This window comes from Pongo pygmaeus, chromosome 2 (genome assembly GCF_028885625.2).
Source record: "Pongo pygmaeus isolate AG05252 chromosome 2, NHGRI_mPonPyg2-v2.0_pri, whole genome shotgun sequence".
Taxonomy (NCBI): Eukaryota; Metazoa; Chordata; class Mammalia; order Primates; family Hominidae; genus Pongo; species Pongo pygmaeus.
This window is the reverse complement of record NC_085930.1, coordinates 161,266,889-161,287,378: the sequence shown is the minus strand read 5'-3', so window position 1 is coordinate 161,287,378 and position 20,490 is coordinate 161,266,889. Positions and strand designations below refer to the sequence as shown.

Sequence of the window (20,490 nt, the reverse complement as noted above, 5' to 3'; positions counted from 1 at the left end):
TTAGTATTCTTATCACCCATCAAGGGCTAGAGGTCTTAGGCAGTTCCTATGTTAACCTGACAATATTGCTTTTATAACTCAATTTTAAGTTGCTTAAGCTCAAGTTAAAAATTTCATAGCTATAGCAAATGTTTATAAAAGTAAAGTGGCATATTATAAAATTTCAAGTAAGGAGATAAGATGTCTCAACAGGACTGCTGCTGTTTGTTTAGGAAGACAATTAGTACTATCAATAGAATCCTCTCCTCAGTGGCCTGTTCAAAGGTAATTACAATGTCTACCATTAACTCTCACAATAATATGCAGCATTTATCCTCATGGCAATCCCATGAGGTATTCTTATTAGCCTCATAGTACAAATCAGGAAACTGCAGTTCCCAGAGGTTAAATATCTCATGTAAGGTCCTGACAACATTAAGTTATGAAGTTAGGAAGTACTAGTAATGTCAGGGTCAGCATGCATTCCACCATTTTGTAGCCAGAATGAAAGTGGCCTAAATAATCCAGGGATTGAAGGAAAACTTTGTCATTCCTGCTTGTTTTCAGATACAACAAATGATTTTACTACAATAGAGATGGAAAATGAAAATTGATAACGTGCTTCTCCCATTAGAAGTCATCAAAAATTAAGTAAGAACGGGTGGGTGCAGTGGCTCAGGCCTGTAATCCCAGTACTTTGGGAGGCCAAGATAGGAGAGTCACTTCAGCTCAGAAGCTTGAGACTAGCCTAGGCTACATAGTAAGACCCCGTGTCTACAAAAAAATAGAAAAAAATAGACATATGTGGTGGCACACATATTTGGTCTCAGCTACTTGGGAGAATTGCTTGAGCCTAAGAAGTTGAGGCTGCAGTGAGTCATGATTGCACTACTATACTCCAGCCTGGGTGACAGAGCAAAAGCCTGTCTCAAAAAAAAAAAAAAAAAAAAATTAAATAAGAAGTCCCTTTTGTTTTTCTTAGAATAATAACAGAGTATACCTACTTTCTGAAATTGTTGTAGAAGAGCTAGATATCTAGGTCAGAAATACAGTATGTGTAGACACAGATGCAAAAGAGAAGGCAGAACAATTAATTCATTGTTTTCTAAGCTAGGAGAAAAAAGGTAATAATAGATGAGACAAAAGAAACAGGAGGAGGGGGAGGGAAGGAAGAATGATGAAGGAAGAAGAAGGCAAGGCAAGGCAGGCAGAAGTGGTCTCACCTTGAATATATTTTATACCAAATTGCAGAACAGCTCACTTGTATATTTATTTACCTACTGTATGGTGAGACCTCTCGTGCTCTGTGCTATGGGACAGTGGAAACACAAAATGAACTAGAAACCTATCCTAAGAAAGGAAACAAGGCACGCATATAAATAGCTATTAATAGAATATAAGGTTATAGGGCAAAGAGTGTCACAAAAGACATTCAGATAAAGAGTTCTTGTCATTTTAAAGACAAGGGGACTATTTCCATTTAGAAGTATCAGGTAATAGCTTCAAAAAAGAAGCTAAATTTACACATGAAGAGTTGGAAAAGATATCTAGGTAGAGGAAATATCATAGATTGGGGCATCAGTGACAAGTAATAAATCTGTAATAAGAGCAGCAGGAAACAAGTTTGAAAAAGCACCTAGAAAAGTCTAGCTTGGGGAAGGTTTCAAATACTGTATTACAGATTGTCTACTTCCTTTTGTAAGCCAGAAAGAGCCACTGAATGGGGTGGAAAGGACATTAGCAAAGCTGTACTTCATGAATTCCTCAGACAAGAATGTAAGAGGGCTTGAAGTGGCTAAGAGCCTGGAAAGGGGAGACCAATTAAGTAATTATGTTAACAGTCCAGGCAAGAGGTAACAGACTTTACCATTGTCCAGATAATAATCCCAGACCCATCTTTCATAATCTCCCACTTTACTCCTTTTCTAATGCATACTAACACACATACACTCCATATTTTTGCCTCATTTGATTCTATTAGATAATTTTAATGTATGTTTTTTGAATGTGACATATTCAGCCATAATATTTAAAAACAATAATTTACTACACACCCTAAAAGAATCCTAACCTCTCCTGAAATTAAACATGAAAGGTCTTTTTTAATCAAAAAAAAAACTGTGCTATACTAATATATTACATGCACTAACATAAAGAGAAAGAATGAGTAGATGGGCCTAACTTTTAAACAACTGTTCTGAAACTGTTTCAAAAATCATAATTGAGTGACTAAGTTCTATGTTATTCGAAATAGGGCCCAGTCTCTACATGCAACTGTTTTTGCCTGTTTCCAAAATTACGCATATCTTGTTTCATAGCACTTACCTATAACTCAAAATAATTTCAAATTTCATTTTTAAAATATGGCTCTGAATTTACAATGCATTTCTTTTGTACTGTAGTTGGGCAACTGTTCTTGGTTTGTTTTGATTTTTTAAAAATACATTGTTAAAAAATATAAATGAATAAATTGTGGTTTGAAAAGACTAGCGAGTGAATTTGTTTTAAATAATAATCTCTGAAAGAGTAGAAAATTGGCTGATAATAAAATGAACTGATTACACAAACAAAATAGAATTTCTTCTAAAACCAGTATTCCACATTACAGACTACTGATTTTTGCTAGTTTACTAGTTTATGGTGGGGGGAAGGTTCCTCCCTACATGTGTGAATTGGTAAAAGCACTGGAGCTCACATGACACACAGTAGGAAAGTATTTATAGTATGTTAGTCAATAGGGTTATTTTAAGGAAAGATTAAAGAAGATTACCATGAAAGGACCAAGAAATACTTTAAATAGATTCAAGTAAAGTTTAAAGATTATCAGCGCTTTATTATTTATGCTTAAAACATAGATAAAGAAAATGTGGCATATATACACCATGGAATACTATGCAGCCATAAAAAAGGATGAGTTAATGTCCTTTGCAGGGACATGGATGAAGCTGGATATCATCATACAGCAAACTAACACAGGAAGAGAAAACCAAACACTGCACATTCTCACGTGTAAGTAGGAGTTGAACAATCAGAACACATGAACACAGGGAGGGGAAAATCACACACCAGGGCCTGTCGGGGGAGGGGGGCTAGCAGAGGGATAGCATCAGGAGAAATACCTAATGTAGGTGACGGGTTGATGGGTGCAGCAAACCACCATGGCATGTGTACATCTATGTAACAAACCTGCACATTCTGCACATGTATCCCAGAACTTTAAGTATAATAATAATAATAAACATATTCTCAATCATTTGAAACCTAACAGGTCTTAGAATGGAATGCCAATGTTCTTATCTCCAAGATTTTTTTAAACTGGGGAAACTTTCAGATTAGACAATCCATTTTGGCAGTACATCACATCCTATTACATGTGCCAACAGCATTGCATTATTATATTTTCTCTTTGTATTGTCCGGCCAGCTTACTACTTAACCATGAGTGTATTTCTGTCATTTTTTTCCTTTTGCTGTTTTCCCAATGTTACACTTAGGAACATGCTATACCCCCATGAGTTTTTCTTTAATAGATTTCTATGGGTCCACCATGGAAAAGAAATTGTTAATTCATACAGACCATTTCTTGTACTTCATTTATACTAAATACTGTTCAAGCAATTGAAAAGATGGCTCATTACAATAAACAGGTAATCCCCAAACTTTTTTGAGAATCTTAACTCTGTTATCTGACAAACTACCAAAAGCAAAACAAAAACAAACAAAAAACAGAAGAAAAGGTGGAATAGGGTCAAGGTAGGGCAGCAATAAAGCTTAATATAGGATATATTACAGAAAATAGATGAATGTTAATATGAAGTGTGCTGTAAAACCAGGGTGGAAAAAATGCAGAGGAAAGACAGACTGGGAGTGGAGCACTTTCAAAAGCAGATTCAATTAACCTGAAATGATGATATGAGTTAAGTGTACTAACTACATTATGCCAATGAGGAAATTAAAGCTCAGAGAGGTGAAAGGATTTGCCTAAGATCACACAGTAGCAAATCAGGTCTGATATCAAGTCTGAGCATTATGTCTTCTATAACAGTGGTCCCCAACCTTTTTGGCACCAGGGATCAGCCTCGTGGAAGACAATTCTTCCCTGGACTGGTGGTGGTGGAGTGGGGGATGGTTTGGGGATGATTCAAGTGCATTACATTTATTATGCACTTTATTTCTATTATTATTACATTGTAATATATAATAAAATAATTATAACACTCACCATAATGTAGAATCAGTGGGAGCCCTGAGCTTGTTTTCCTGCAACTAGATGGTCCTATTTTGGGGTGACAGGAGACAGTGACTGATCATCAGGCATTAGATTCTCATAAAGCGTCTCCAACCTAGATCCCTTGCATGTACAGTTCACAATAGGGTTCACGCTCCTATGAGAATCCCACACACTGTCACTGATCTGACAGGAGGCAGAACTCAGGTAGTAATGCCAGCAATGTGGAGCAGCTGTAAATAGAGATGAAGCTTCATCTACTCACTGGCCATTCACCTCCTGCTGTGCGGCCCAGGGTTGGGGACCCCTGCTCTGTAACACAGCTGACTTCCCAGGAATTAAAAAAGCCAGGAGGACCTGATAGGTAAAATGGCAGTAACTAAAACCACACAGGTGTGAACATTCCTGCTAGGAAACAGACAGTAGCTAAAGCAATCTGTTTGGGGTAAAGGCTTTGTTCAGGGGAGGTTAAGTTCAGAGTTAATGCAAGAGTTAAGTGAAAGTAACATCAATGCCAGGTTAAGAACTCTACAATATAAGCAAAGATAATCCATCCATCCAATGCTCTTGCTGAGGCCTACTTGAATTTCAGGAAGATACTCCTTAGTGAAGATGACCTAAGGATACAGAAAGACTGCACTCATTAAGAGAAGTCAAGAGTAATGACTGATTGTCTGGTTATATAGGACCTAACAATCCAAGACAAAACAGCTGCCTAAATTGTTCAAGTGGGGTAGCAAGATAAGCTAGCACACAAATGTCTTCTGTGAAATACAGCACCAAAATGCTTGAGAAGAAAAAACAGACAAACATTAATTACGACTATTATCATTTGATAAACAGCACAACAGTTGGCCTGCATTTTATTTAAACAAAAAGTTTACAATAATTTATATTATGCTACAAAATAATGAAAATGTACTAGTCACTCCATTAACCTTGAAGCAATAACATGTCTGCTATGAAATTTTAAACTTTCAAAATATTTCTCACAGGATAAAAACTACATATCCATATTTTTGTTTTATAGACTGTGAATATAATAATTAAATAAAAGCTGAAGGCTGGGCATGGTGGCTCACGCCTGTAATCCCAGCACTTTGGGAGGCCGAGGCAGGTGGATCACGAGGTCAGGGGATCAAGACCATCCTGGCCAACATGGTGAAACCCATCTCTACTAAAATACACACAAAAATTAGCCTGGCGTGGTGGTGCATGTTTGTGGTCCCAGCCACTCGGGAGGCTGAGGCAGCGGAATCGCTTGAACCTGGGAGGTGGAGATTGCAGTGAGCCGAGATAGCTCCACTGCACTCCACTCTGGCAATAGAGTGAGGCTCCCTCTTGGGACAAAAAAAAAAAAAAAAAGAGAAAAATTAACTATAGATGATGAAGGGAGAAAATTACCATTTATTGTTTATGCTCTTCCAGGAGTAGTGGACATAACACCCATCTAAAGGTCTCCCAGAGTCAGGCTCCATCTGACACTTGTCCCTGTTTATTTTCTGTATAGTACTTGTCATGCCTGTAATTATGTGGCTTATTTATGTGTTTATTTATCAACTAATTCCTGCACTAGGGAATAAGATCCGTGAGGGCAGGGGCCCTGTTTCACCTAGCTTAGAGTGTGCCACAGAGTGCTGAACAAAGGAAAGACTAAATCTCACATTATTCTGTCCAGGATTCTATAGCACCAGTACTGTTACTCCCCACTTTGCTGACAAGGATTCAGACATCCTGTGAAATTAAATAATTTGTACAAGGTCACAGAACAATTAAGGTGTCGGAGACATCTGCATGATGCATATGTACCGTATAAACAAATTTGGCAGGCTATATTCAGAACTAAAACAGTGTTAAACTGAAATTCAAATAGCTAGTGGTGTTTAAAAATGCAGCAATTAAGCAAACAGTCTGTGGACGACTCTTCTCACTGTATATAAATATAGTCAGACAGACTTCTTATAGCTTTCATCACAGTACACTTTAGTTAAAATATGTATTTCACACTAATTGACTATGACTATTTTGCAAATTATAAACAATGTTATCTGTTACCCTTTGGATGAAATTGTGAAGAAAATCTATCCAACAATCTTGGTTTTTAAAACGGTAGGTTCGTTTTGGAAAACCATGTAGGATGAACTGAATGTCAGTGATAAAAACAGATTTATGACTAAATTGGTTACTCTCAATAACCGCTGGAATAGCTTAATAAATTAGACACTTTTTTCAGTACAGTTCTCAGAAAAAATTATTTAAAATAATTTCATATCTCCTACTAAAAGCGATAAAGAAATTACCTCTGAGAAAACAATTTCTACAAAGAACTAGTGAACTACATAATGCTGAAATTCACTGTGCCAACTATAGCTCACGCACAGGAAAGGGGAACATATATCCACAATGTGTTGTTAATACTCTATTTATATTTATCCATTAACAAATATATATATTAGGTATCTACTTGCTTATCATTATGCTGGGTGATGCAGGATAGAAAAAGAAACACAAAACGCAATTCCAATTGGTAAAGAAAGCTAGCTATAGAAGACATCAATGGAAGGTAACTTCATGAGAAACACTCTCAAGAAGAGGTACAAATAATGCTGGGATACTAATAGTCAAATGATATTCTCTCAGACCTGAATCATATTTCACCCTAACATTCATTTCCTAAAGAAGCTAAGTCAATGGCTTTCTCACCCAGTGTTTCAGTACAGTTCCAGAGTCTTTTAGCTCTTTGCTGCTATTCTTGGGTAGATTCAATGCTCAGAAAGTAAAAGGCCTAAAATTATCATGCCCATTAAAAGTCATCTGATACCTACGATTAGTCTTGGATACCAAGAAATTCTCTAAGATAGACTGTAGCTGCATGCTAATTTGTAGTTCTAAGCTACATTCCAGATTTAAAAGCCATTCATTGGCCAGGGGCCCTTTCTACTCTCAGTCCACTGGGAATACAATGTCTATTTTCCAGCAGTTCAGGACTATTTAGAAAGCAGGTATGCATGGAAAAGGGATTTCAGGGAGGAATGACAGAAGTCAAGGAGACCGGCCAGGGAGGGTTGGGTGAGAAGACAGAGATGTTTATGTAAAGGAGTTCTGGTACCTTCCTATGGGAGGCATCTTGGCAAGAGATTCTGGGCTTCTTTTAGGAGGTACCTTGAAGCAATAAGACAGCAGCACTCTAGAAACTTAAGATCCAAGGCAACAAATTGTACACCATTTTAAAAGCTAGAAAATTCAACTAGCCATCTGTACAAACATGTTTTCCTGTTAAAAACAACAAAAAAAGAAGACCTTTGGGATTTTCTACTCAGAATACTTCTCAGGAATATTTTTACATCTCATATAAAGTTTCCCTGACATTACTGCAAAAAAGTGGGAGTAGCTACCTTTCAGAAGAACGTGTTTGTATTGCCAGAACACAGAATATTCTGAAAGGTGCTTTTGTAATATATCTTCCTTCTTTGTGTATATCTTACCCATCCGGAGATTATGGCTCACCCAGTTAAGGCTATTACATAATTTTGCCAAGCAGGACAAAAATAGAAAGGGGTTAAGGATAAATGTTAAAACAGACATATATTATTCAAAATCTCAACACTAAGGCTTTGAATGTTTTGTTTTACTTCTTGTTGGTGCTTTTAAAAAGTAGAAATTCTGGGATAGTAGTTTATTCAGAGGCAGAAGTAGGATAAGTATGCTGATTTTCAAAAGCATTCCATTCATTTTTGGAGTTTTTAAAAAGCACATGAAATGTAAATATGTACAAAGGGCTCAATTTGTTTAACTCTGTCTCCCATTAACACCACTCCAATGGTTTTAATATCAATTTCAGTTCTGAATTTTTATCTCAGAAATGAGCTCTGAAATTGATAATAAAAGTATTACATAGAAATAAGTGAAATACATATTAACATATGTCTAATGTTACCTAAGCAGGGGATTATATTTAAAAAAATATTAAGGCCCATCTTCAGGTACTTCTTGCGGAGATTTCTGTTCATGTTGCACTACGTAAAGAGAAAAGAAGTCTCTATGCCACTACTTACTATTTATAAATGTCAACTGCTTCTCCATAATGTAATCATACTTTTTTTTTTTGCACAAAATGACAGGACTTAATGATGAGCTCTGTATTTGAAACCCATGTTCAGTAAAAGAAACGACAGTTTGCAATTTATTGATATTATAGAAACAAAGAAAGTGCCAATACTTTACTACCAATTCCCTGCAAACTCAGCCTTTCCCACCAAAAGAGAATTGGAATGCATTCATCAGAATTTTCAAAATGTGCTTCCCTGTTAGCCCTGTGAGATGGGGGTGGGTACGGAATAGACAAACAGATTCAGCAAGCCAGAGGCAATTGAATGTACTTCTCAGTGCTTCCAACTGGGATGTCAGCACTTTACTAATCAAATTTGCCTTTTCACCTCTCATGTATATTCTATTTTTCATCTTGAATTATACCAAGGTGTTTTCTATAGGAAATATCACTACAATAACGTCTCGCATGTGTTTAGCAATATGCTGCACATGTCAGGCAGGAGCTAAATGCAGAGAATAAAGAAGCATGTAGAATTAAGCCCCCAACACTGTCGGCCTTCCTCTCAAAAGTTTTCTGGAGCTGTATGAAATACTGCTTCCCATGTGATTTTCAGGAAAGCTTTACGGACCAAGTTTTCAAATGCAAATAACAAGGTCAAAAGGAGGAAGGTTTATAGGTATGAAGAACTGGAAGAAAAAATGAAAACGTAGAAAGAAGGTCATAAATTTGAAAGGTAGGGTCAAAAATCTGTGAACAGAAGTTTAAGCAGTTACATAACATCTGTCCTTGCTATGAAGATTTCATGGTTCAAACTTAGAATCATTATTCATTTTAGGTAAGGTTTTAATTTATCTAAGAAAGGGCAACTTAATGTGTAATATTATGCTGCAACATTCCTTTAAAACTGAAAAAGGAGAGAGTGCTTAATAGTAGGAACTCAAAAAGCAGAAAGATGTATTCAGGTTCAAATCCCAATTTTGCCATTTACCAGCCCTGCGGCCTTGTACATAGCACTTAATCCTCTAAACCTCTGTTTCCTCATCAATAAAATGGGAATAACTATACTATCTCCCTGATAAGGTTATATAAGAGGATTTAAATGAACATTTGTGTAAAGTCAATACCTTGCACCTAGAGAACACAGGTGGAGTATAGCTGTTGTTCTTATTATAAGTTTATCTAGGCTGAAGTGCAGTGGTGTGAAACTCCATCTCAAAAAAAAAAAAAAGAGATGCATGACTGTATAAAAGGGTATGTATAAAGACTGATCCCCATTTAAATCTATGAAATATTTCATGTCAACTGTTTAAAAGCACGTGAATTAGGCTCTAAACCAGAAAAGGTTTATTATTAATCTTTATTAATAATGTCTACATTCATATTTTCCAGTAACTCAGAAACTATTCCTCCACCACTTCACCTTCCTTCTTTACCCTTATGTTAGAACATGATTCATTGTGTGTGATAAAGATATTTCTTCATTTAGTCACTTCATCTACCTGAATACCTGTGTAAATAATGCACACGCAGGCTACCAGATGTGCTGCCAGATACCTACTGAATATCATTAATAAAGCTTCCAGATTTCCAGCTCTAGCTTTCAACTGCTAGGCCTCTGAACCAGAATCAGTGGTCATTTCCCAGGAATTCTATGCCCCTTTCTATCCTACCCTTTTCCCATACAGTACCTAGTCATACCTCCTCAAAGTCAGAAACTTTAGATTGGACCTAGGTAGGTAAAGGTAAGAGCTGGAAGTCTGAAGCACTCACAATCAAGGGAACCGCACTTGGCATAGAAATTGAGAGCAAAGAGAAGACAGACATATATTGTTTCACTCAACTATGGGACTGGGACTGGTAGGGTTAATAAAAGCTGAAAAGCTAAAATCCGTAACTACTGACATTTATTATACCATTCTCATTTCTCAAGTCCTGTTTGTAAAGCACCGGTATGAAAAGAGCCTGATATTTTAATGTTATGTGTTCCACGGACCTTTGTAAATTCCCAAATGGACAAATACTCCATCCTTCTTACCACAGTTATGGCTTATGTGAACAGTCAACAAAGATATCTTGAAGAGGGTGGCCAACTAGATGCCTTCTCCAGCTGAGTCCTCAAGCCAACTCAGAGCACCTGATGTAAATTTCCTCCCAAGGACCAAAAACAATCAATTACATGTAATGAATCTTTGGGACAGTTCCTGAATGTTAAAAACCAGAAATCTAAACTACAAGAATGTCAAGGGTCTAGTGAAATCCTGTTGGCCCATAAAACAATGCCCAAGGCCTGTGGTTCTGAGAATGGATTATTTTACAGGGAGCTGTAAGCCATCTAATCTTTATTTTTACTTTTACCTTTCTCACTAATTTATGGAAAAGCCTTGGTAAACTGGCTTACCACTCTTCATCTAAGTTATTAATAATATCATCTCATCCTTTACTTAGACTACTAGAAATAAATTCATACAAATATACCCACAGAGCATATATGCATGTGTGTACACATACTTATATTTATAAATATATATACACACAATTTATTTCTTTTAAATATAATTATAAAATTAAAAGAGTCATAACTGCTCAGGAAACATATGGATTAGAAAGATACAACGGCACTTTACCTAGGTAAGGTTGAACTATTCAGCCATAAAAGCTTTCTGTGACTTCTGATGAAAAGGACAAAAATCCAAAAACACAGTAAGGACAGTTTTAAGAGACAAAGATGATATATGAGAAAGGAACACTTTTACAGAATATCTGCAACAGTGAAAAATAATTAAAAAGAGTGACTAATCAGATTTTGGTCCTTGACTACATGAAGTCATGACTTTTGAAGAGGGGAAACATAGTTTCATTTAGTCCTTTCATATTTTAATTTTTAGAAGACAAATTTGATTTTAATATTTTAAGTCTTGAATGTAGACAATTTCCTTCTTTCCAAGAATTTGCTTTATTAGCTTTCATTTAATAACAGTATTACATTCAACACAAACTGCAATACTGTCTTGTACTTGGTGCAGGGTTATGCTACCGCAGTGATATAAAAATAGCAAAGACCAAAAAAAAAAAAAATACACAGCAGACTGGAATAGCTTAAAAATTGAAACTTTCAGATAAAGCGCTCTGAAATAATTACAAAAGATACAACACCTGATTCTTGGCTGTAAGACAGATCTTCCTTCATTATATAATATTAAAATTACCTGACGGATTCATAATTTTTCCTTCTTAGAACTAAAGACTATTAAAGCTATACTGGGTCTCAGAAGGGTTCAAAATTCAAGCTGCATTGGCCTGCTGTGTCTGTTTACTTCATCTATTTTTATAACACTGCAGTAGCCAGATCCAACTTACCAAATACCTGCTTCAACATTCTGCACCACATTGATTCAAGAAATAAAATTTATGAGTAAGAAAGCTGCAAACTATGTTTCTAACAAATCAATCTATACTATTAAAGTCAGGGCCATAAGGAAATAAAAACTATAAATATGCTGCTTTAAAAACTCTAAAACGTTGCCTAAAAGGATTTTAGTGTTTTTTTCAAACTTTTTTTTTTTCCTGCCAAGTAAGGCACTTGCCTACTTTACTTGTGTGAAATAACCCAAGTTGCTATTTTCAGTGTGCAAGCCCTAAGTGTCTGTATCAATTCTCAACAGGTATCTTGACACACCAACAGGATGTTGAGATAGATGTATCATCTGTACAGCAACTTATTACACATACTATAAATTATTTAATAAAATAAATCCTTGACCATGAACATCTTTCATGCCAAACAGTAATGCCAAATCTAACTTTTACTTTGTGAAGCATTTCTAACAATTCAATGTACCCAAGAAAAATCCACTTGAGAGTGCTGACAGAATGGGATTTGCCAATTAAAAGTTGTTGCCATAGAAACAGGCTTTAATATGTTCTATGAAAAATATGAACAGGTTATGCTACCTCTTCAGTCATCTATACTTGAACATAAAATGTGAAAAACACAATTAGAGAAGGGTGCAACAGTTTCCCAAGAGAGCATCAAACGCATTCTCTTGTTCTTAAAAAAAGTTCCTTTTTTTCAACCAAAAATGAACACATGCTCTACTTTCTTGAATTTTTTCATAGATTATTTGACTAATATATCACTTCACTGTATGGTATGATTTTTCTTTTTCTAGAACTGAGCTTTTTTTTCCCCAAAGTACTCTAGATTTATATCTTATTAAAATCTTCAAATACTGTGCTCTTTGAAAAATAACTTTAAAAATATCTTTTGAACTACCCAAGGGGAAGATCATTACAAAGCATCCTTTGACATTCTAAACATTCTAAATACCACATGTTAAAAATATTTCAAGTATATCATTGAATGTTCCCGACTGTTGACTCAAGGGATTAATATGGGATAGACTTCAGCCAGATGACCATAACCAGCCACAGGACATAAAATAGTGAACTACTCTATCACTTTTATTACTGTTTTACTAACACGGCCCATGACAAGAATTCTAGACATAGTGCTATTAGTCTTCAGGTGGTGACCCAGAAGATAAATATTAATGTTTGGTAGAAATTCTATCATGCATTTTCCAGATTGCACCACTTCAGTATCACTCTAAAAGGCAAGTGGCACATTTAAAATTTGATTTTTGAAAGTATCAATCTATTAGCATGTGTCTTGATTTATTATGCATAAAATGAAAATATCCTATGACTATGAAATTTAAAATTATTTATTCCTTTATCAGTTGAGGGTAGAGTTACCCAACATGTAAAAAGGTACTGCATAGAATACTTCAATTAATACATTAGTATTAATTGTCCATCATTAATTATCCAGAAATAGCATGATTTGATATAATTAAAATCCATGAAGATTTTAACATCTAATGTCTAATTTAGATGAAAGAAAGCAGTTGTTAAGAAAGAGGAGAGTGATTTTTTTAAATCAAAGAACTAAAATATTACAAAGTATCTGAGAGTACCAGTCCTTCCTTTCTCTATACCCTGTGGGCATTTTCCCCACTCTCAGAGAGGATTAAAGAAGTACCTTATTTACTTAAGGAAACAATGGCTCTCAAAGATTTAATGTAAGAGAGGCCTAAATACGAGAAGAAATATTTTTTTAAAAGGCATATTTTTAAAAATACCTCAAACTTCATTTAAAAACATGCACCTTAAGCCATTTGTCTTTCAAATTACAGCAAAGATGCAAATCACATCTCAAAACTAAGTATTGCTACCAAATGGAAAGGGTTCTTTTCCTGAGATTTCTACTAGGGATGTATAATCTCTCTTGTGTTACACATAAAGTGTAAATAATTCTGAAAATTACACCATAGTTATTTGACCTTCTTTTCATGCTTAAAGAATAAATAATAATTATCTGAATAAGCTTTACGGGAACATTTCCATTGAGGAATCAAATCTGCAAGCAATACTCAAACAACTGGCCCACTCAGGACCACAGCCTATCTAATGGTACAAAGTTTGGAAATACAAACTCCGGACAGCATAGGTTTATAAAAGTGAACATTTCAAAGCAACACAAAAGAATGTCTGTTTTATCAGGCAAGAATGTTCTCTGCAAATTAAGATTTCAAAGTTTTAAAATCAAAAGTTGGAAAACAAACATCATATAAAACCTGCACCTGCCAGTGAATGTTGGAAATGACCTGCTTAAATGCCTGTCTGACTTGGTCACTAACCAGCACTGTGACAGGCTGCCTAAAAGGATGTTAAATATGCTCATTGCAATCTATTTGCCATGTAGTTTCTTTTTCTAAGATATGTTGTTCTATAGTATTGTCATTAAACCCACACCTGAAGTTTGATGGTTTTTAAATGGCAATCAAGTGTGATTTTTTACAAATGTAACTTCTAAAAACCAATCTGAATTTAGTTTGAATATTTTTCAAACTGCATACATTTTATTTTCAATTATCTTTCTGTAACTCTCTAGTCAGGCAAAAACCCAGAAGCAACAACTTCTGAGGATAAAGGGTTATTTTATATGCCAAAAAATTTAATGCCCTGATAATATGGATAAAAAGCCTAACTATTGGTGGCTACTCCAATCGTTATGCTTTTCTCTAGGAAAAATAAAAACATTTCCTCTAGGCAGTTTGGTACATTCTGCCTCCATGGATCACCCTTCCCAAAGTGTAACTTTTCTTAAAAATAAAACATTACAAACTTCTGTTGTAGGCTAAGCATATGGAGTCTATAATAATTCAAATATAAATCATTTACATTTTACATTTTGAAAAGTAACATCAAAATGTTTGTTACTTCATTACCCAAATAACTAATACACATTGCAAAGCCAAATTCTCATTTAACCTGGATAAGTAATACATCTAATAGGTAATAAATCTAAAACTCCCTTTAATAGTATGAATTTATTTAGGTGCCATGAGTACAATATAGATCTGCTAATGTCCATTACATAGAACAGGGATTTGAGGTGAGTGAAGATGAAATTAATTTCTCTTCATCACAGATTAAAGATGCACCCTTCCACATTAATCATTCTTGCTAGGTGTTATTTTTCCAACATGGCAGCAATATAGTTTTCAAGGTAAAAGGATCCTGAAATGTATCATAACATGTCCACATTCTGAAAAGTATTCATCTATCACCTCAGCATGAATACAATGCACAGCTGCCCAGATGATTCTACAAAAACAACTCAGGAGGGATCACTTGGGAATTAGCTCCATGGCAGCTATTCCACAGGCATAAGAAACCTTTGTTGCTTTTGTTACAATGACTCCTTTACACCAGCTCATCTAGTCTAATATAATGTATTCCACACTCATGGAACAGTAATTCTCTAATTCTCTATAACCAAGGTTTCATATCTTTGCTGTTTCCGGAATACCCTTGGGCTCTGTACAATGCATATAAACAGCTCTTAAACTATGGTGAGGCATGACACAAACACCTCTGTATGCTACAGACTCACTCTCCAGAAAACTGTACACGTGAAATTACATAACATTTCAGGGCTTTTGAATATCCTCAAAACTCAAATATGGACTCCTCATGGGTTTGGTGGACTTTGTAAGAATCCCAATTTTAAGGTGGAATTCTAAGTTCTACTCATTGCAGTAGCTGTTACAGACTACAGGAAATAAGGCTCCACTAAGCAGCCAAGAGCAAAGCAGTTTGCACAAAACCATTCTCTGTAAGCATTTGGATAAGTTTTAGTAGGTAATGAAAGGAGACTATAGAAAACGCATGGTAAAGTTATGTCAAAACAAAAGCCTGATGCTACCATATGAGACAGCCTTTATCTCATGGGCTCCTTGAGTCCAAAGATGGAATCAGGCAGGTCTTCCTTTCTCCTGGTTATGAGCTGGAAGAAAAATCTCACTACCTCTCAAGTAAGAATCATTTCTCAAGAGATGTGACTGGCAGACATGGAAAAACCCTAATAAGTACGGAGTGATATACAAGATAAAGCAGCATTATAGAACCAGAATGCTAAAGCAAAATATAAAATGAAGTTGAATAAAATGCTAAAGATAACAAAAACTGGATTTAAAAGGTGAGGAAAAACAAGGAAAAGATAGCCCCTGCTAGGGCAAGCAGTGTAAAAAGAAAAGATAATGGAACAGAAAGAAACCTATTCAACTCCTATTTATATTCTGCCACTGAGGACAAATATCTTCAAACTGGAAAAGCATTAAAGACAAATGTACGTTGCATTAATTGCCTGGGATACATATTCAGAAGCATTCTTAGAAATAAGTGCTATCATAATGAAAAGAGCTTCTAGGGAAGCACATTGTTCTCCACTGATTTTTTAAGTTTCATTTTCTTTTTCACGCTTCAAATTACTTGAAGCTTTAGGGAAGGGGCAGGAAAGTCCTGCTTCCATTATCTATTTTTTCTTGCTAACACAACGTATGAATTCTCCAGCTTTTGTCCCTTTAAAAAAAAGCCACGCAACCTAACATATTATGGCAAGGAACAAGGATTCTATCACAGATTCAAAATGTACTCTATATTTATTATTTTACATTACGATTTTAGGAAAGAAAAATATTTTCTTTGCCTTAATAAATAAATCATTGTCTGAGTGGCATTTAGCTTAACTACTGTGTAAGACAAACAGGATCAGAGTGGTCAGCTAGTTTTCCATTTGGCTCTTTCCACTGCCAAGTGGGTTTAAAGGCAAACTATTTCATACTTATATTTGCTTACTTGGTTGACTATTACCACCTCTGCTTACTAAACAAGTCTAAATATACCTTTCTTGGGGTAACTAAAGAGTGTGCTATGCCTACTTAGTTACACTAAGTTTGTTTCTAAATCAATTGACGAATACGACAAACACCTACCATGTCCCCAGCCTCAAAAATTTGTTCCCTGCACTGAAGCAGGTTAATATGTCAAAAGAACAGTTGAAAAAACGAAGTATAGGTTAATCAAGCAATTATTTGACATCTAATAGCTAAACCCTTCAAATTATTTGGCTGATTTAATCAGTTTGAAAGTAAGTTAAGCATTTCAGAGAACAAACCATAGCCTTTTCTCACTCTAAGTTACAAAGCTAAACTAGATAACATTTTTTAATCAGAAAAATTAAAAACAAAGATTTCATAGAAACAGGTGTGGAAATTAACATGTGAATGAAAAGAATTATTTTCATGTTAAATTAAGAACAATTTTCATAGCAATATGAATATAGAAATATAAAATAAAATTTTGCTAACTATAGAATTACTAGATGATTACCAAAATGAGTTTTCTAACAAGTGATTTTCCAGGAAACGACACAGACACATTTATCTATTCTGCTTTAATATTCCAAAAAGTAACCAAAATGTATTCACATTTTTATGTTGTTTTAAAATTTAAAATATTTTAACTGTAAATAGGAATTTTTCTTTACAGAAGAGTGTGCACTTATGGACAGTTTGTTTTTACTTTTTTTGTTTGTTTGTTTTAGCAAGTAAGGACACATACTAGCTCAATATGCTGTGGGCTTTTTCTACTCCTGCCTGAAGTATATAGACAGAAGTCTAATAAGGAAAGCTATAAACTGCTACTACCTTTACATACAGCCATATTTGTACACATTTCCCCAAATCCAGATGTGTTCATATTACAATCCAGTCTTTGTTACAAGTAACTTTCAATGTGGTCAGAGCTTAGAGTTGCCTTTTATATAAATGAAATGTAGATATACAAGTTGTTATAATGAAAACATCTATTATAAAATCTTAGTTTGAGAAAAGATGCATGGTTGTTGCCATTTGGATTTGTCTAAAAACAAGATAATTTGGTGAAGCAAAGCCAGTTTATCTTATTGCTGCTCCTCCTTCTGTTTTATTAACTGTATGTTTCTCAAATATTAAGGTATAAGTACTTGCTATTAACAAAAAAATAACAAAAATACAAAGATATTCTAACTTAGAATTGGCTTGTGAATAGTTTGATTATTCAAAGAGTCTGTGTGTGTAGTGCCACAAAAATGTGAATATTCAGAAGGAAAAATATTAACTCAGTGCTTAGAAAAATGTGTAGTGGCATCCACACACATTTGAAATACATAAACAGAAGTGCCTTTTTAAAAAAAAACTCAATATAGGAAATGTTTGAAGTTGTGTTAAAGTACATAATGTGAAAATGCAGTAACTCCCACATGAAGGGCTAAATATAATGTATTAAGGTATCTGAAATATTACTCTTTTCAGCTCATACTCTGAGCTCAAAATACTCTGGACACATTTAGCCAAGGTTTTGAAGGTAAGGATAATGAAGCAAAAGCTGTAAAACCTCTTTCAATACCTCTTTAGAGGCTTACATCTAGTAATCAATTAACAATTAGAAAGTTTTTCCATTCCTGCTGTTTCCCTGTCGATTCCTCTTTTCTTCTCATTCTCTCCATTCTATCTGGCTCAATGCCCGTTTAGACCTTACCATAAACTTTGAGTTTAGATACAAGGAAACAGATTTGAGCAATTTGGAAGATAAGGAGTGTGTCAAATTCTCGAAATATTCCACTTTCTTCCTCTAATCACTCAGACACTGTATTTTAGGCATTCAATATGTTCTACAACTGTTAATGTTAAATTTTGTGGGCATTTCCTACTTTTAGACTTTATGATGCATCTTTAAACTTCAAATCTGTAACAAAAGGAGACTTTCCAAATACAGAGAACCTAACAGTAAGTGACGAATAGGGAAGGAAAATTTCTTCATCACAAGGTTATACAACCTGATACGTATTACTGAGCAATGGTATAAAAATCTTCATATCTAGCAATCTTTATGAAGATCTTTGTGGTTTAGAATTAATATTAATTTATCTGGGCTAGGAATAGCAGTCTTGTGGTTCTAGGTTCTGTTTTACTTTCAGAAATTATATCTACTTAGAAAGTATTTAATTGCCTTACAGTATAAACATCCTATATAAGTAGCCTCCATCTATCCCAAGGAAATTCGTCTATCCCATTCCAATGGAGCAGAGGCAGGAAAGCTTAACCTATCTTCTGACTCAGTCTTCATCTGAATCTTTAACTAAAGGGAAAAAAATCCAAAATAAGACAAATTTTAAAACTTCTCAAAAACAAAACAAAACAAAACCCTACTGCAACCTCATGGTTCTCCCAACAATATTTGCAGCAATTATTAAATGTAGATGTCATTTAGAAAATTTTTGAGATTCTGCCTTGTAATGCCAAACAAACACATATCAATATTCAGAAGGAGAAAGTATTACGTCAGTGCTTATAAGAATGTGTAGTCCTTTGGGTATATACCCAGTAATAGGATGGCTGGATCAAATGGTATTCCTAGTTCTAGATCCCTGAGGAATCGCCACACTGATTTCCACAATGGTTGAACTAGTTTACAGTCCCACCAACAGTGTAAAAGTGTTCCTATTTCTCCACATCCTCTCCAGCACCTGTTGTTTCCTGACTTTTTAATGATTGCCATTCTAACTGGTGTGAGATGGTATCTCATTGTGGTTTTGATTTGCATTTCTCTGATGGCCAGTGATGATGAGCATTTTTTCATGTGTCTGTTGGTTGCATAAATGTCTTCTTTTGAGAAGTGTCTGTTCATATCCTTCACCCACTTTTTGATGGGGTTGTTTGTTTTTTTGTTGTAAATTTGTTGGAGTTCATTGTAGATTCTGGATATTAGCCCTTTGTCAGATGAGTAGGTTGCGAAAATTTTCTCCCATTTTGTAGGTTGCCTGTTCACTCTGATGGTAGTTTCTTTTGCTGTGCAGAAGCTCTTTAGTTTAATTAGATCCCATTTGTCAATTTTGGCTTTTGTTGCCTTTGCTTTTGGTGTTTTAGACATGAAGTCCTTGCCCATGCCTATGTCCTGAATGGTAATGCCTAGGTTTTCTTCTAGGGTTTTTATGGTTTTAGGTCTAACGTTTAAGTCTTTAATCCATCTTGAATTAATTTTTGTATAAGGTGTAAGGAAGGGATCCAGTTTCAGCTTTCTACATACGGCTAGCCAGTTTTCCCAGCACCATTTATTAAATAGGGAATCCTTTCTCCATTGCTTGTTTTTCTCAGGTTTGTCAAAGATGAGATAGTTGTACATATGCAACATTATTTCTGAGGGCTCTGTTCTATTCCATTGATCTATATCTCTGTTTTGGTACCAGTACCATGCTGTTTTGGTTACTGCAGCCTTGTAGTATAGTTTGAAGTCAGGTAGCGTGATGCCTCCAGCTTTGTTCTTTTGGCTTAGGATTGACTTGGCGATGCAGGCTCTTTTTTGGTTCCATAAATCATGCTGCTATAAAGACACATGCACACGTATGTTTATTGCGGCATTATTCACAATAGCAAAGACTTGGAACCAACCCAAATGTCCAACAATGATAGACTGGATTAAGAAAATGTGGCACATATACACCATGGAATACTATGCAGCCATAAAAAATGACGAGTTCATGTCCTTTGTAGGGACATGGATGAAATTGGAAATCATCATTCTCCGTAAACTATTGCAAGGACAAAAAACCAGACACCACATGTTCTCTCACTCATAGATGGGAATTGAACAATGAGAACACATGGACACAGGAAGGGGAACATCACACTCTGGGGACTGTTGTGGGGTGGGGCGAGGGGGGAGGGATAGCATTAGGAGATATACCTAATGCTAAATGACGAATTAGTGGGTGCAGCACACCAGCATGGCACATGTATACATATGTAACTAACCTGCACATTGTGCACATGTACCCTAAACCTTAAAGT

General features: G+C 35.2%; 1 protein-coding gene across 50 annotated transcripts in view; it reads right to left on the bottom strand.

Annotated features, from left to right (window-relative positions):
• Positions 1–20,490, bottom strand: part of MBNL1 (muscleblind like splicing regulator 1) — a 219,003-nt gene that overhangs the window by 64,957 nt on the left and 133,556 nt on the right. The window contains exon 3 of one of the 50 annotated variants that reach the window (XM_054483055.2): positions 12,895–20,023. The exons of the other annotated variants lie outside the window; for them this stretch is intronic. Coding sequence (XP_054339030.1) covers positions 18,992–20,023 — 1,032 coding nt within the window. The 3' untranslated portion in view covers positions 12,895–18,991. Of the gene's footprint in view, positions 1–12,894; positions 20,024–20,490 lie in introns of those variants that run through there. 50 annotated transcript variants of the gene reach the window in all.